Genomic DNA, 18,550 nt, shown 5'->3' with positions numbered 1-18,550 from the left:
CACTAAGTCATAGAAAAAAAAATTGTTGATATTCAAAGTACAACTATGGTTGTATGTTTCAGATTCATGCTTCAGGTGTGTGTCACACTGATGCTTATACTCTGAGTGGAAGTGACCCTGAGGGCTTGTTTCCTGTCATCCTTGGTCACGAGGGGGCAGGCATCGTTGAGAGTGTCGGGGAAGGGGTCACCAAATTCAAACCAGGCATGTCTAAATAGCCTCTGAACAAAAAGAATAGTTCACAAAAAAAATTACAATTCTCTCATCATTCACTCACCCTCATACCATCCTAGATGTGTGTATTTCTTTGTTCTGCGAAACACAAATGAAGATTTTGAGAAGAGATTCTCAGCTCTGTAGTTCTGTAGTATGCAAGTGAATGGAAACCAGAACTTTGAGGCTCTAAAAAGCACAAAGGTAGCATAAAAGTAATCCATATGACTCCATAATTAATGTCTTCAGAAGTGATTCAATTGGTTTTGGGTGAGAACAGACCAAAATGTAACTCATTTGTCACTGTACATCTTGCCATTTCTGTCTCTAGGCATGATCATGATTTCAAGCTTTTTTACACTTCCTAGTGTTTGACGCATGCACAGTGCTAGATTGCACTAGGAAGTGTAATCAAGCTTGAAATCATGATCTCAAAAGACTGCTTATGTCAATATTTATGGTGAAAAAGGAGTTATATTTTGGTCTGTTCTCATCCTAAATGTATTGGATTGCTTCAGAAAACATGTATTAAACAAATGGAGTCTTACAGATTACTTTTATGCTGACTTTTCTTTGCTTTTTGGAGCTTCAAATTTTTGGTCACTGAGATATTCTTCTAAAAATCTTTGTGTTCTGCAGACGAAAGAAAGTCATACATATCTTGGATGACATGGGGGTCAGTAAACTATGAGATTTTTTGGGTGAACTCTTCCTTTAAATTGATATGTTTTCAAAATGTGAGAATTATTAGAGCAGCAATCTTTAGCAGTCTAATTTTTTTCTCAAGGTGATACTGTCATTCCACTATATGTGCCCCAGTGTGGAGAATGCAAGTTTTGTAAAAACCCCAAAACCAACTTGTGTCAGAAGATCAGGTAATTATAAAAAGGTTTTCCTTTACGAGAGATCTCTTCAATGTCCACACTAATTTGCACAACTACAAGCAATTTTGGTTTGTAGAGACTCCTTTCTGATGTCATTTTGTTTAGGGTGACCCAGGGTCAGGGTCTGATGCCCGATAACACCTCTAGGTTCACCTGTAAAGGCAAGCAGCTCTTCCACTTCATGGGTACTAGCACCTTCTCTGAGTACACCGTTGTGGCTGAAATCTCTCTGGCCAAAGTGGATGAACATGCTCCCTTGGACAAAGTCTGTTTGCTGGGCTGTGGCATCTCCACTGGATATGGAGCAGCTCTCAACACTGCCAAGGTCTGCATGCTGCTTCTGTGCTCTGATCCAGCTACTCGTTTACTTTATTTAGGATAAATTAGTATGTATTTGTTTATATTTGCGTATTGCTGCTTTTCCAAAAATCCCTTAGTCAACAGTTTCATGCTCACCCTGGTAAGTTGAAGCTGGCTCCACATGTGCTGTGTTCGGTTTGGGAGCTGTCGGCCTCGCCGTCATAATGGGCTGCAAGTCACAGGGTGCCACCAGGATCATTGGCATTGACATCAATCCAGACAAGTTTAAAATTGCCAAAAAGTTTGGAGCTACTGAGTTTGTGAACTCTAAAGACCACAGCAAATCAATTCAGGATGTGCTGGTGGAGCTGACAGATGGAGGAGTTGACTATTCCTTTGAATGCATCGGCAATGTTGGCATTATGGTAAGCTGCAGAAACAATATCCATTCCGTTAGGGATGAACCAAAGCTGCGTAATACAGCCACCCAAATGTCTACTGTAATACTGTAGATTTCAGTCCAGTTGCAGTTATCATTTCCTCAAAAACATTTGCTGCCATGGTGACTCATAATAATGTGTACTTGATATGCTGCCATGGTGACTCATAATAATGTGTACTTGATATGCTGCCATGGTGACTCATAATAATGTGTACTTGTTATGAAGTGCATAACAGGCTAATTATATATATGGCTTAATCAACACTGTCAATTTTCTTTTGGATTTCAGAGAGCTGCTCTTGAGGCATGTCACAAAGGCTGGGGAACCAGTGTCATCATTGGCGTGGCCGGGGCAGGTCAAGAAATCTCCACCCGGCCTTTCCAGCTAGTAACAGGTCGTACATGGAAAGGCACAGCCTTTGGTGGTGGGTGTATTTTTTTAATGGAATGGTTTATCCCCCAAAAAATATGCTCATGTATATCCAATCCTCTATGACTTTCTTTTTTCCCTAAAACACTCTTTTACTGAACACTCCTTTCCATATAATGAAAGTATATGGAAACTTTTTCTTTGTCCAAAATGACCAAAAAGCATGATAAAAGTATTATAAAGGTGGTTTATGACTTGTGTCCTTTATTCAAAGTCTTCTGAAGCCATACAATAGCCTTTTGTGCCAAACGGACTGAAAATCTTGTCCAATTATGTTTGATGTAATTAACGTGAAATGTGAATTGATGAATCTAAATGTGCTATATTTGAAGGACTAATGAGGAAGACTTCATTAAAATGGGGATGCACTGATGTATCAGCCACCAATATTTATCAGCCAATTATCAACCAAATTAAAACCAGTGGCATATCAGTCATAAACAACAACATGGGTATGAAAAAACTATTTAAAATGGATATTAAATTTTTTCTTTGTGTTATAGAAATAAATATCTTCCATAAGAAAGAAAACCTGAAAATGTCAAATAATATGCTCAATATTAATTTGTAATGTTCAATTATAATATGCACCATAAAATGGTGGGCAGATGCGCTAACCCCATCCCCACCTTAATCCTAACCATATGCAGCTTGTAAGGCTACCCTGCCAGGAACAACCTAAGGCAACTTTCACCCATTGCGGCATTATCGGAAACATCGTCATGTCTTCTGAAGTCTTTCAGGTCATTAGAAAACGAGCACAAGTGTAAAACTAAGAAGTCAAAGCTTTATGTTTTATTTAAAAGAGATGTTGTTTGTAATGTCTTTCATCCATAATTACCATTAAAAGGGAAACGATGTTTTAAATATTGGAGTTGTTATAACAAGGTAAAAAATACATTCCTTTAAATATGTGTTTCTTTGTCATTTATCTTTCATAATTACACTTAACGTTTTCAAAATACACGACAGTGTCATATATACAGCGTTGTTGTTGTTTATTAATAATACCTCTCTGTACAGAGAGAGAGGATTTTGGCGCTACTCTTGCTGTGGCGACAAGCAGCAAGTGTGTTTGTTTGTCTGCGTTTTGTTGTTAGAAGTGCTGTAAGTTTCCTGTTTTTGATTCGTTGTTTGATGAAATGTACTAGATATTATTGTTCATTCAAACAGTCGCCATGGAGATATACTACGCTGTTATCTTATGGACTTTATGGATTTACTATGTCCAAGGCGAACGCAGCCAGCAACGTGAGCCGGTAAGGACATACTCTCGAGAATGTTTGATGCGATGGGACAATCCGTGTATGGGAAATATATATCTGGACCCGCTTGTATCTGAAGACATTCTCTAGGCACAGGTCTCCTGGAAATGATCGCAAAAACTCTCGCAAAGAGAGGAAGCGAGGAAGGAGAGGTGGCGTCCGACTTCGGTTAAAACGACAAAAAATACGCCGTATTCCGCTCCCTTCAATAATACTCGCAAATGCTCAGTCGCTCAGAAACAAGACTGATGAGCTTCAAGCAAACTCGAACTATTTACAGGAATACAGGAACGCCTGTATTATGGCCTTCAGTGAGACGTGGCTGTCGTCTAAAGACACCGACACGGATTTCTCAATCAGCGGCTTTGGGCCACCTGTCAGGTTGGATAGAGACGCAGAAGCCACGGGGAAATCTCAGGGTGGTGGTGTGTGTGTATACATAAACCAGCGGTGGTGTAGGAACATCACCGTCAGGGAAAAGATATGCACTTCTGACATCGAACTGCTTTCCATCTCCGTTCGCCCGTTCTATCTCCCGAGAGAATTTCCCCAGATATTTGTGACTGTAATATATATTCACCCTAAAGCAAACACACAAACTGCTGCCGATATTATTCGCAAAGTGACTCAATGACTTCAATATCTTTCCCCGGATGCCCCGTGTCTGCTTATGGGGGATTTTAATAACTGTAAACTGAGTAAAACCCTCAATTTTTATCAATATGTCACATGTCCAACTAGGAAAAATAAAACTTTGGACAAGTGCTATGGTTCAATTAAAGAGGCTTATAAAGCCTCCCCTCTGGCTCCCATAGGATCCTCAGATCACTGTATTATTAATCTCATCCCGGTGTATAGACCTATGCTTAAAAGGGGGGATGTCAAAACTAGAGAGATTGAGACCTGGGAGGATGAGTCTGTTCTGAAATTACAAGGTTGTTTTGATTGCACCGATTGGTCTGTCTTCATTGACTCTGCTGCTGATATTGATGAGCTTGTTGACGCTGTATGTTGTTATATTTCTTTTTGTGTGGATTTTATTATTCCCAAAAAGTATGTCAAAGTGTATTCAAATAATAAGCCATGGGTCACTAGCTCACTGAAACAAGTGTTAATGAAAAAACCTAGGGCTTTTCATAATGGGAATGAGCGTGAAATTAGGGAGGCAACTAAGGAGGTCAGAGCAGAAACCAAGAAGGCTAAATTGCAATATAAAAATAAGATAGAGGAAAGATTGGGCAGTAACAACTTGAAGGTAGTGTAGAACTTTCCAGCAGGTATAACTAGTGTTTATAAATATATATATATAAATATATATTACAAGTGATGGATGTTATTATTTTGTTCTGGGGTATTTGAGAAAATAAGTGTGTACATTTACCGACTTATTCCAAATGAAGGCATATTTATGTTATATTTCATGTTATATGTTATATTCTGACTAGGTTAAAGGTTTGTTTATTATTTATTCCTGGTCCCCAGACTATGTGTCTGTGTATGCTTGATTAGTTACAGTGCGCAGGCGTCTCGCCTTTATATTCATTTTCATTTAGTTGATGTTCAGGACTGGTATGCCTTGCCGGTGAGAGACTATAAAATAGCATTGCTAGTAATTCATGTCAAAAATTAATATCACATGATTGTGTAACTTTATTAGTTAATTCTGATGTTTGTGTTTTATTGCAGGTTTACAACCTAACCTAACTAATCTAACTAACGTCACAAATGTCCAACTGACAGGCTAGCGTTGCTGTAGCATTCTGGCTACCTTGTTTGTGGATGAGTATTGTGTATGTGCTAATAAAAGCTCATGAAGTGACACGAGTTGTATCCGCCGTACTTGTCCTGAAACCCTTCCAGTGGGGAGTTTATTGAGCTATAGCAGGTTGCTTAGTAAAGAACTGGACAGTTGTAAACCGCTGTCGGAGCCGTGCTAGAGAGTACACGAACCCCGAGCGGAGGAGAGTTGATGACCGGCGCCGGGATCGGAGAGTCGGATTCTGGAGCGGCCGTCAACAACACCACGACAACGGAGGAGCCAAAGTCAAGGGCTGATAGAACCGTTAAAGGGCTGAATAACTTCTACAACCGTGAGTAAGACTGTGTGGATAATGATGACAGCCGCGGGGATACTATAGTGACTTTGTAAAACAACGCTGCTCTGAGACATAACAGCTGGCAAAGACGTCTGTGTTGTTCGCGGATCGAACGATTCTTTTGAACGATTCTTTGGAACGACTCCTTTGAACGATTCCCTTGAACGATTCTTTGAACGAGTCATTTTGATTAAAGGTGATTTTAGAGATTCTGTTCACTAGAAAAGAGAAAGAAGAAGAAAATAAAATAAAAATAAAAAGGACAAGATGGCAGATGACAAGCCAGATCTAGAGAGCTTAAAGCGGAAACGCTCAAATGCGCAACGAAACTTTACAACACGTATAAACCGCCTTAATGTTAGTGCTGGCCGTTTACGTGAAGTTGAGTTGTCAGAAGAGTTAGCGAGATTGAAGGATGATTATGACAAACTCCTCGATGTCAATAATGAATATGTTGACGCACAGAGCCAGATAGACCCTACGGGTGACGACAGTGAGTCGCGGGACGCCCTGGCGAAGAGAGATGCCAGTGAGCAAAGGTTCCTTGAAACTGAGAGCAAGGTCATGGAAATCCTGTGGTCCAAGTATGCAGCGCCAGACATAGACGATCTTGTAACACAGTTCATGTCTGCTCTTGATCGGGCTGAGGCGCTGGGGAAAAGTAAGGTAGTGCCATGGACACAGCAAGGGGTCGAAAGTGGTAAGCTGGATAGGAAACTCCATGATCTCAGGGAGGCTGTGTACACTTGGAGAGACTATCGGCCACATGGAAAGGATAAATGGATGCTCCTTGGATCATTGAGAGAGGACAAGGAGCAACTGATGGATGAGTGGACATGCCGACGTGAAAATGAGGCCATGAAGAGGAACAGTACAGAACTAAAAGACGGTGTAGACGGGGGTGAGGAGGAAGAGGATGAAGATGTGGGAGGCGATGATGCAGTTGGTGGGCCTGTAAGAACAGATATTGACAGCCTCGCAGCTGCAGATAACATCACCTTTACACAACCAGTAAGCCTTGCTATTGCTACTCCACCTGTTAACACCTGGCATGCTGTCATCAATCCGCCCACTGATGGGCAGGGAACTGTATATACAACAAGTTCTCCTTCAATAAAGTTATCTGAGAGAGCAGGCATCTCTACCTATGCTGCTCAAGGTGATATTGTCACTAGTCGTCCTCAGAGCAGGTATGTAGCAGCTACCACACACAGTGCCCCCCAAGAGACGTTAAGGCCCAACCTGCAGTCAAGACAGTCTGATGGTGGACTTGGTGTCAGTTTCGCCCAACCTCCGACCCATGCCAGCACGCCACGATTGATGAGTGTTCATGCTGCTCCGCCCGTCAATCTCAGCATGGGACAGGGTAGTAGCATGCCATATGGCAGCTCTGGTTTATACACTGGTGGGGATAACAGCTCTCAATGGGCCCGACCAAAAATAAGGCTCACACCCATAAGTTTGCCTAAGTTCTCCGGGGACAGGAGGGACTATTGGCGCTGGAAGGCTGAATGGGAGAGTATCCAGGCGCAGGCGGAACCTACGGGGTCAAGGGAATGCAAGAAACTTCACTTGCTGGACAGTATAGGCGAGTCTGTGAAAAGTGAACTCAGACTGTTGCGTTGCAGAGATGCAAACGATATCTTCAGGGAATTAGAGAACCGTTATGGTGACAAAGCACAAACGGCAGAAGAGATTGTGTTGGAGCTTCAATCACGACCTGCTGTAAAGAACCACCAGCCACGAGAGACGTTAGAGTTGATCCTAGCGGTGGAGAGGGCAGCATTGGACCTCACAGACCTGGGGTGTGCAGATGCTGTACAGAATCAGCTAGTGATACGGTCTTTGGAGAGTAAACTCCCTGATGTCATGAAAAGAGAGTGGCTCATGTGTGCGAGAAACCCTGTTAACGACGTCCACCCAGGAAACCGTTTCGACAGGCTCTTGCTGTTCCTGGAAGACCAAAAGTCGTTGCTAGTGAGGTTGGAGCAGTTGCTGCCCAGCAAGCCATGGCCTGCTAATGCTCCTGAGCGACCAAGCTACCGGGAGAAACCAGGTGACAGATGGAGAGAAAAGAAGTCGTTTACTAAGACTACGGCAAGTGAAGTCAAAAGAGACTCCAAACAGTTACCATGTGCCGTGTGTGGTAATGAAGAACATGGAGGTAAACTGTTTCGCTGTAAAACTTTCAGGAAGGCCGGTCTGTCGGAGAAGAGAGCTCAGGTTAAAAAGGCAAAAGCATGTACAAAATGCCTGGATGTTCACGGGGTCGGGAGCGGCTGCACTCCGAAGTTCCTTTGTCGTAAGGAGGAGTGTAAAAAAGGCGACACTCCAGTAGATCACCACTATTTCCTCTGCCCTAAGGCATCAAATGAGAAGGATGCTACTAAGAGGGAAAACAAAACAGAGGAAAAGAGGGGACCTCGTGGTCCGACAGAAGAGCAAGAGGCTGTGTTCGCTGAGTTGGGACTGACTCCTAACCAGTTGGATGCTGTCCGCAGAGCCTGTACTAACAAGGCAACGTCGACAGTGTGTTCTGGCAAGAGTGTGATAGAACAGAGTGGCTTGAAAGAACATCCAGTCCTCATGATGCTTGCACCTGTCACGACAAAGAGAGGAGACAGTCTCGGAGCCTTGGTGGATCTCGCTTCCGACACGAATTACATCACACACCAAGCTGCAGAAAAGCTCGGACTGACGGGTGAACCAATCTCCCTTGTCGTGTATGGTGTCGGCACGATGAAAGTGAAAGTTGATACAAAAAGGTATCTCGTGACTATAAAAGTGTGGACCTCACGAGGAACCCTGAAGTTTCATGAGATGATCTGCTACGGGATGGAAGACATCGCCAAAGTGGATCGAGTGGTGAAATCAGAGCGACTAGAGCAGTTCTTCCCTGAAACTAAGCCGGGAGAACTGGCCCGCCCAGAGAAGATCGATCTATTGATCAGTACTCAAGAAGGTCGATTAGCTCCCCAAAGGCTGCAAAGGGTTGGCGACCTGGTGTTGTGGGATGGTCCCCTGGGTAAGATCGTGAGTGGGGTGCATCCAGACCTCTTCGAAGAAGTGGAGGTGACCACGTGGCAGTCGAAGACGCACTTCAGCTCACTCAATGAGGACGGTAGCCGTCAAAGTTGAAGAGCACTTCGTGGGAAGGCCAGGAAGCCATTTGGAGCAAGAAAACAGTGTAGAAGTTCGAACGACAGCAGTGTGCAATAAAGATATCCTTGAGTGGCTAAAATGGGACAGTATCGGTACTGCCTGTGACCCTATCTGTGGAGGGTGTCGCTGTGGAAAGTGCCCACCAGGAGGAAAGGAGATGTCCCTGGTTGATGAGAAAGAGCTGGAGATAATAAAGGCAGGTCTAACCTTCAGGGAGAGAGACGCCCACAGCGACCAGCCACACTGGGATGCGAAGTACCCCTGGAAGGAAAACCCAGCCTCTCTTCCCAACAACCGAAAAGCTGTGGAAGCTACGTTCCTGAGAGCTGAGAAGCGGCTTGTGAAAGACCCCTGTGGAAAGAGGCTTACATGAAGCAAGTCCACGAGATGGTGGAGAGAGGAGCTGCTGTTAAGCTCACTAAGGACATGATGGACAGCTGGAAAGGTGCTGTGTGGTGGGTGAGCCACTTGACCGCTCCAAATCCCCACTCAGTGACTACGCCAGTGCGCCTCGTCTGGAATAGCAGCCAGGAGTTCAGAGGGGTGAGCATGAATAGCATTTTGCTCAAAGGCCCAGACGTCCTAAATCCCATCAGAGCGGTGCTCCTCAGATTCCAGGAAGGAAAACATGCAGCCATCGGAGACATCACCAAGATGTACAGTTCGGTTTGGCTGGAGGAACAAGAGGTCCATGTGCATCGGTTCCTATGGAGAGACTCACCAGAGGATGAGATTGAAGATTATGCTGTCGTGAGGGTGAACATGGGGGACAAACCAGCAGGGTGCATTGCACAGGTTGCCATGCGAGAGACCGCGAAGTTGCCCCAGTTCTCTGATATGAGGGAGGAAAGAAGAGTCATCGAGGAAGACTCCTACGTCGATGACCTCCTCACGTCCCACAATGACCCACACTGTCTAGACAAGATCCAAGAGGGGGTGGAGAAAATACTGAAAGCAGGAGGCTTCTACCTCAAGCCTTGGGTCCGGTCCGGTCAAAGTGGGAGGAGGGACGGATGACGTTGCGATGACGTTGCCCAACCAGCTAAGGGAGGAAGATAACAAAGCCCTCGGAGTTGGTTACCTTGTGCAAGAGGACAAACTCTTTGTGATGGTCTCAGTCAACTTCTCCAGAAGGAAGAAGAAGATGAGAACTGAGATTGACCTCACTGAAGAAAAAGTGGAAGTAAACACACCGAACCCACTGACTCGTCGTGTTCTACTGAGCCAGATCGCCGGGCTGTATGACCCGATCGGTCTAGTAACACCTGTGAAACAGAAAGGAGTTATCCTTGTGAGAAGAGCCTTCCAGGAAGCTGGCAAGCTTACTAAAGACACCTGGGATGAACCTCTGTCTGACGAGCTCAGGGAAAGGCAATTGAATTGTTCAAAGAGTACGCTTCGTTTGAGCAGTATTAAGTTCCACAGAAGCCTCACGCCCCCTGACTGGTGGGGTAAACCCTGGGGAATCACGTTTTCTGACGGGAGCTGTGAGTCCTATGGCGCTGTACTGTACTTGCGATGGGAGACGTCAAATGGTGTGGTCACCCGGCTGGTAGAATCAAAGGCCAAGTTAACCCCCCTCGACCAAAAAGGTGACGCAGTCAAGGCTGAGGTATGCGGGGCTGTCTTTGCCACACGTCTAAAGGTATATGTATTGAAGCATGGACGGTTAGATGTGGAGAAGTGGTACCACTTCATTGACAGTCAGACGGTGCTGGGGGCCATCCAGAGAGAGAGCTATGGATTCCAGACATTCTTCTTGAATCGAGTCGGAGAGATTCAGAAGGCTGGACCCGTAACTGACTGGTGGTGGATACCAGGCGAGGTCAACATCGCTGATCTAGTCACGAGGGGGTGCTCTCCTGAATTGCTAGGTGAGAACTCTGTGTGGCAGGAAGGTCCTGAGTTCCTGTCTAGTCCAGTCGAGGATTGGCCCATGAAGTCCGCTTCAGAAGTGGCAGCTGATGCTAGGGAGCTGGTTAGTAAACTCCAGAGAAAGGCTTTTTCGGCAGTACTCACCAGAGCTCAAGCCAAGAAGCAGTTGAACCCTGACAATCCTGGTGGTGAAGATCCAAAAGTCACAGATGGATGTAGCGGGGTTTCAGCATCCTCAGAAAATGGGTTGAAATTGACTTTAGTTGAGACCAAAGAAACTGAGACACTGTGGGGAGCCATGCTCATAGACCAAGTGGAACCAACAAGGTGCAGTTCTCTAGCTAAGCTTTGTGGAGTAGTTGGTTATATCCGCAGAGCTGTGAAGAAGTGGTTGGCCTGTGTAGGCAGGGCCTCTATACTAGCAAAGTGGGAGGCAGTATTGACAGTAAAGGAACGCAATGCTGCATTCCAAGACCTGTGCCTAGCCGCCCAGAAGGGTGTTACGTTTCCTGTGACGACACTGAACAGACTCGTTGTAAGCAGGGATGAGGATTCAGGGCTCCTAAAATGCCATGGTAGAGTCCAGACCATTACCCATGGAGATACCGGTGTGCCTCTGATCCCCTACAATGCGTGGATTAGCACCCTTCTCACACGAGAGGCCCATAAGGTTAACCACGAAGGTGTTGCTGGCACACTCCTCCGTGTGAGATCTAAAGCATGGGTGGTGCTGGGACCAAGGATTGCCAGAAATGTGATTGACTCCTGTATGCACTGTCGTAAGACCAAAGCAAGATTGTGCAAACAGATGATGAGTGAGCTACCCCTGGAACGAACTGAACCAGCCGCACCTTTCGAAGTTCACGACATTGGACCTTTTCGGACCATATGTTGTTAAAGATACTATAAGACGAAGAACAAAGATGAAAATCTGGGGCGTAGTGTTCAGCTGTATGGCTTTGAGAGCGGTACATGCTGACATTGTGGAAGATCTGTCGACGGAAGGATTCCTGAAAGCATACCAGCTTCACAGCTCTCAGGGGTCACCCAAGAAAGCTCTGGTCGGATCAAGGGACAAACTTTGTGGGTGCCAGACCAGTATTACAGGAGCTTTATGAGTTCCTTAGTGGCATCGACAAGGATCAGGTCCAAGAGAAGGCGGCAGCCGTAGGAACCGACTGGATGTGGGTGTTTCACCCGGCGGACTCTCCCCACCGAAATGGAGCAGCTGAGGCAGCTGTCCGCGTACTCAAGAGAGCGTTAAGCAGTGTTGGCAAAGAAGGTAACCTGACAGCACTGGAGTTCCAGACCCTCCTGTACCTTGCTGCTAACCTGTCAAATGAGAGGCCAATCGGTGCCAGAGCCCAGGTACAAGATGAGACCGTGGAAGTCATCACTCCCAACTCTCTTCTGCTTGGTCGCAGCAGGACCCAGTGGGAACTCCCGAGGGTTTAAGTATCCGACTTACCCCTTTGTGCGCCTGAGAGCAATCCAGATCGAGGTTGACAAGTTCTGGAAGCGGTGGAGCCAGTTGGCAGGTCCGGGCCTCTACATCCGTCAGAAATGGCACGCGCCTGCTAGGAATGTTGCTGCGGGGGACCTGGTGTGGCTAGCTGACCAGAACGCGCTGAGGGGCCAGTTCAGGCTGGGTCGAGTCGTGGAGGTGTGTCCTGATGTGAAGGGCATAGTACGAGATGTGAGGGTGAGGACATGTCGAAGCTGTCCAGTTTTCGTTGGACAGTTCAAGAAAAACCAAGGTATGGAGAGCTATCCCTCCACCATCCTCCATAGGGACGTTAGGAGGTTGGTGGTTCTGCTTCCAGTGGAGGAGCAGTAAAGGATACCCACCATGGTGTGTTTCGGTTGGTAAAGGATCCCCACCATGGTGTGTTTCGGTTGGTAAAGGATCCCCACCATGGTGTGTTTCGGTTGAAAAGGGATCCCCACCATGGTGTGTTTCGGTGAAGGATCAAAACTCTCCCCACTACCATCCTCCCGAAGGCTGGTGGTGTGTTTCGGTAAAGGAGGTTATAATGTCATCAAGGACAATGTGTGTTGTTTATGGACATTAAAACTAACTTGAAGAGATCGGTTCATGTTGTGACATAATACGTTCATATCCAAGTATGCAATGTTATTTGCATGGTCATGGGGAGAATGTAATATCTAGAAGTTTAACTGTTTGGTTGTGGTGGCCTACTTGGATTCTAGAATCAGTAGGCCAAGTGGGAGGTGTAGAACTTTCCAGCAGGTATAACTAGTGTTTATAAATATATATATATAAATATATATTACAAGTGATGGATGTTATTATTTTGTTCTGGGGTATTTGAGAAAATAAGTGTGTACATTTACCGACTTATTCCAAATGAAGGCATATTTATGTTATATTTCATGTTATGTTATATTCTGACTAGGTTAAAGGTTTGTTTATTATTTATTCCTGGTCCCCAGACTATGTGTCTGTGTATGCTTGATTAGTTACAGTGCGCAGGCGTCTCGCCTTTATATTCATTTTCATTTAGTTGATGTTCAGGACTGGTATGCCTTGCCGGTGAGAGACTATAAAATAGCATTGCTAGTAATTCATGTCAAAAATTAATATCACATGATTGTGTAACTTTATTAGTTAATTCTGATGTTTGTGTTTTATTGCAGGTTTACAACCTAACCTAACTAATCTAACTAACGTCACAAATGTCCAACTGACAGGCTAGCGTTGCTGTAGCATTCTGGCTACCTTGTTTGTGGATGAGTATTGTGTATGTGCGCAATAAAAGCTCATGAAGTGACACGAGTTGTATCCGCCGTACTTGTCCTGAAACCCTTCCAGTGGGGAGTTTATTGAGCTATAGCAGGTTGCTTAGTAAAGAACTGGACAGGTAGCATGGGATGGTGTGAAAAGGATGATAGGTTTGCAAAAACCACATAATAAATCAGTCCAATTGGCAATGTATAAATATGATAGCGAGTTATCTGAAGCGTTGAACATCTTTTTTTCACGTTTTGATATTCATGACTTTTCAGACAAACTAAAGAAATTAATCGAGGAACAGGCCCAGGTAGAATCCATTCCTTTCTCAATTACAAAGGAGGAGGTTAGGTCTATATTTAATAGAATTAAGGTAAATAAGAGTCCAGGACCAGATGGAATTACTGGGAGATTGTTGAAGTGCTGTTCAGAGCAGCTCTGCGGGGTGTTTGCTGACATCTTTGAGATGTCCTGGGAACAGGGAAGGGTCCCAATGGCTTGGAAAGAGTCTATTATAGTTCCAGTGGCAAAGGGCAAATCTGTAAGCACATTAAATGACTTCAGACCAGTGGCATTGACTTCACTGGTCATGAAGTCATTTGAGAGGATTGTAAAGCGACTTCTGCTGTTCAGGGTGGGTGGGGCCCTGGACCCCAGCCAATTTGCATACAGGGCTAGCAGGGGGGTAGAGGATGCACAGATTGCACTTTTAGATCTGCTTTATAGACATTTAGAGGGTCCTGGTACACAAGCTAGGCTTTTGTTTTTAGATTTTTCTTCTGCTTTTAATACTATCCAGCCACATGTTTTAGTTAGTAAATTATTATCAGAATTTAATATTGAGAGTAATCTTGTGAGCTGGATTATGGATTTTTTAACAAATAGAACACAGCGAGTTAAGGTGAATGGTTGTCTTTCTGAAAGGCGTGTCTCTTCCACTGGCTCCCCGCAGGGTTGTGTACTTTCACCTCTACTATACATCCTCTACACTAATGATTGTAGGAGCCAGTATAGTAATAGACACATCCTGAAATATGCTGATGATACAGTTATTGTCAGTTTACTGCAGAAACATGAATCTCAGCATGGGCCAGTGGTCGATGAGTTTGTCAGTTGGTGCGATAGTTCTTTTCTCCAGCTTAACACCTCTAAAACCAAGGATATGTTTATAGATTTTAGGAGAAAACAACCTGGTTCTCCTCTACCCACCTATATAAAAGGAATAAGCATATTCCTGGTGGTAGAGCAGTATAAATACCTGGGTACTGTGATAGACAGTAAACTCAAATTTGACATTAATACAGAGATTATCTGCAAAAAGGGACAACAACGATTGTACTTCCTAAGGAAGCTTAATTCTTTTAATGTCGATAAGGTCGATAAATATCCTGTATTTATTTTATAAATCTTTTATTGAATCTGTTCTTACTTTTGCTTTTATTGCCTGGTATGGGGGCATCAGCCTGAGGGAGAAAAATAATCTACGCCATATTGTGAAGGTGGCTAGTAAATTAATAGGCTGTCCACAGGTTTCCTTGACAAATATTTATGATAGGCAGGTTATGAGGAAAGCAGATGCCATATTGGACTGTGTAAATCATCCCCTTCATTGTTCTTTTGAGGTCCTCCCCTCAGGTCGGAGATTTAGAGTCCCTTGTTTTAAGTCCAATAGGACTAAGAACTCTTTTATATCAAGTGCAATTCGGTTGCTAAATTTGCACAATTCTATGACATAGATGGGTAATACTGTAACAGTGTTTTTAACTAGTAGTTTGTGTTGTTTATTGGTATGTGTATGTGGTGTTTATGCTACCTGTTGTGTCACCTGTATGTTTACCTGGCTGCAAGACAAGTTTCCCTTAGGGGACAATAAACTGAAACTGAACTGAACTGAGAGAGAGAGTTTTTTTCGGTATATGTATCGTTCATGAATTTTTCAGTTTGGTGAAGTGTTTAGTAAATGGGGTTTCTGGTAAATTTGCTGTGAAATCTTTGCTATTTTGTGTTGTACGGTCCACCTATTGGTCCAATGGCGGCATTCAATAATGTGGCTGAAGGTACCTGTGCATCACTGACTTTTTATACTTTGATTATTTTATTTGAGTTCCATGTTTTATTAATCTTATCATTAATTATTTTCATTATTTCATCTGACTCCAATTATGAAAAACCTTGTTGATGTATCTATGCTCAATTTAAATTTGTATCTTGTTATTTTTAGTAATTTTTAGCAATCTTCTAGACTGCATTTGCATTTATTTACATTTACATTTATGCATTTGGCAGACGCTTTTATCCAAAGCGACTTACAGTGCACTTATTACAGGGACAATCCCCCCGGAGCAACCTGGAGTTAAGTGCCTTGCTCAAGGGCCCAACAGTGTCATCTTGGTGGTGCTGGGGCTTGAACTCCCAACCTTCTGGTCAGTAACCCTGAGCCTCAACCACTGAGCCACCACTGCCCCCATTTGTTATTTCAATGTTATTCGGGTCCTGTGCCAGCCGGACGCAGGTCCTTTTAGCTACAAATTCATCGGTTTCAGATATTAGTACATTTTAGAATAAGTCCTTATAGGTTCTCGGCTTTATCCATTTAGTCTTATTTGGCTAAGTTCAGTATAGATTCTCGACTCACCGTTTAGCCTTTTAGTACATTAAAACATTAATGGGTTACTTCTGAAGTTGCTTGTTAAGCCAACTCTGACCATAGATTTGTAGTTAATAAGAAATATTCTAGAAAACAGTCCTTTTAGAATGAATCGTAATAACAATTTATTTTACCATGTAATGTAATACATGCAAACAATTCAATTAAAATAAAAAATCAAACTCAAAGCTATCAGTCAACCAAGCATAATAATATAATTAAAGTTGCATTCCATTCAAACATTTACCTAAAATAAGAGATTCAAATTGAATACCTGGCAGATTAAAAAACAACACACAATGTTTTCTTTGTGGGTCTTCTGGCTACAGAGACCTTGATTCCTTTGTCATCTCTCCTTAAATACCAAATGATTCTATTGTTATTTCAGATGTGTACTGTATATTTGATGTTATCCAGGATTTGGTTTACAATTTAGGTAGTTGTAAGTAGACCTTTGAAACTTGTAATTGATTTGGTCGTTTGATGTTTACAAAGAATGCACCTAATCTGCATACTCTGTGAGAGATCTGGGAGGGAGGCATGCCCCTGATAGAATAAAGTATTTTCCTAAGTTCTTAAATCTTACTTGTGATTTGACTTTGCTGAAAGGGAATGAGACCGTTTTTCCAGTTGCACTGAGAACTCTTGAATGATACCAAACATGTATGATCAGAAAACCTTGTACATTACAGAACATGATGTCATATCTTATCATAACATGGTGTCCTTAAAGTGACCCGAGGTGTGAGAGGGAGCAGGTGTGAATGAGATTTGCGAGAACAGGATAAGTCATCCTAAAGTGACCTGAGGTTAGATAGAGGGCAGATGTGAGATTTGTGTTTTATGGTCCTTAAAAAGTAGCGAGTGTTGTCGTAGGTTATTTTTTTCTTAACGGAAATGGTGCCTTTTGGGTGTAGATATTCTGGTGCCAGCCAATGTGAACAGTCATTTCATTAATCATCAATCATATTAAAAGGTATAAATAAAAATGTTTTAAGATGCCAATTGAATGACAAAATATTAATTTGACTGTTATAAACGTAAAATTCTGTCTTAAGGTGGCTAATATTTCTGTCAGTTGGCAGGAAATGAAAACTCGGGTTTTAAAAAAAAACTGTGGCTACACAACAGCTTATTGCCATGTTTTTCGTTGTTAAAATAGCCAAATCTATTGGATATTTCTCCCCGTTTTCCTTTGTAGGAATGTATGATTAATTATGGGAACAGCACTTTGCTTTCCCTCATGAGTGGGTGGGGCCTCCTTGCCGACTCTGTGATTCTAACATGGGAGCCCCCATGAGGTGACCCTCTCCATGTAGAATGAAACAGCATTTATAAGGTTACTGAGATTAATGGAGTTTTCATCTCATGTGAGTGCTCATGATTTTATACATATTTTACAAAGTCACTATTCATTTCTTTAGGAGTAAAAACATTTTTTTAATAAGGAAAACATCTCTGAGTGCATCTTAAAATGTTGCCCTTCAGTGCAAGTGCTTTTATGTTTTATTAAATATGTTGTATTATACAATCCACTCTACAAGAGAATGCATTTTCTTTTGCTGTTTGCTCTTCAGGCTGGAAAAGTGTGGAGAGTATTCCAAAGCTGGTGAATGACTACATGAACAAGAAGCTGATGGTGGATGAGTTTGTCACTCACACATTGCCCTTCGACCAGATCAATGATGCCTTTGACTTGATGCATGCTGGAAAGAGGTACTTGCCTGAACCTGCCTTTTTTATCTGGTGCTACTTGTTAACATCATATTTATGCAGTATGCCAAAAGAAAATGACATTAAAATGCAAACATTTCTCCTGTGTGTCTCCCACAGTATTCGAACCGTCCTGCAGTTCTGAGCCTCAAGTTTAAAGGAGTCACAAACATGAGCTAATCTACCTTAACCTGCCATGAAACATGTACTAATCATTAACACCCGTCTCAGTAGTTGTTGACAACAATGTTGACTGTTGTGTTGTGATGTCCAAATAGCAACTGTGTGTAGAGTTCCAGTTACACACTGAATAAATTTGATTGCAAAAAAATTTAACTTGCCATTCTTTATATATATATATATATATATATAAAAACTATTGTTGTTAAAATAGTGTAGTGTTAATGGCTCTGAATATCTCTGTAGTAGGATTGGGGGAAACTGCTGTTGTATGTATAATTCTGCTATCAGGGTGGCCAACTCTCATGCATTTGGCGTGAGACAAACGCTTTCAGGTTCTGTCTCACTCTACCAAAGTAAATCTCACGGCAAATAACAAGAAAATGTAATTCAGTATCAAATAAATAAAGCATAGTAACAAATCTTCAATTTACATTTTTCCATCAGCACAAGACCTTTGGGCTGCTGAAGCAAATTTACTACCGCAACGTACATCAGCGTGCCCCAGAGACAGAATAACCAGAATTTTGGGGTAGGGCAGAGCGCACGACTCAACACACATTCGATATATTTCGGTGTGCGGACGCAACA

At 43.1% G+C, this 18,550-nt stretch overlaps 1 protein-coding gene across 1 annotated transcript in view; it reads left to right on the top strand.

The window, feature by feature from the left end:
• Positions 1–17,964, top strand: part of LOC127617045 (alcohol dehydrogenase class-3-like) — a gene marked incomplete at its 5' end in the record, with an annotated part of 29,780 nt that extends 11,816 nt beyond the window's left edge. The window contains 7 exons of the mRNA XM_052088916.1: positions 63–204; positions 1,001–1,088; positions 1,203–1,459; positions 1,569–1,822; positions 2,129–2,264; positions 17,644–17,782; positions 17,900–17,964. Coding sequence (XP_051944876.1) covers positions 63–204; positions 1,001–1,088; positions 1,203–1,459; positions 1,569–1,822; positions 2,129–2,264; positions 17,644–17,782; positions 17,900–17,924 — 1,041 coding nt within the window. The remainder of the gene's footprint in view (positions 1–62; positions 205–1,000; positions 1,089–1,202; positions 1,460–1,568; positions 1,823–2,128; positions 2,265–17,643; positions 17,783–17,899) is intronic.
• Positions 17,965–18,550: the final 586 nt, after the last annotated feature.

Source organism: Xyrauchen texanus, chromosome 23, assembly GCF_025860055.1.
Source record: "Xyrauchen texanus isolate HMW12.3.18 chromosome 23, RBS_HiC_50CHRs, whole genome shotgun sequence".
Classification (NCBI taxonomy): Eukaryota; Metazoa; Chordata; class Actinopteri; order Cypriniformes; family Catostomidae; genus Xyrauchen; species Xyrauchen texanus.
Note: the sequence above shows the minus strand (reverse complement) of the source record. Positions and strands in the feature narration are given on the sequence as shown.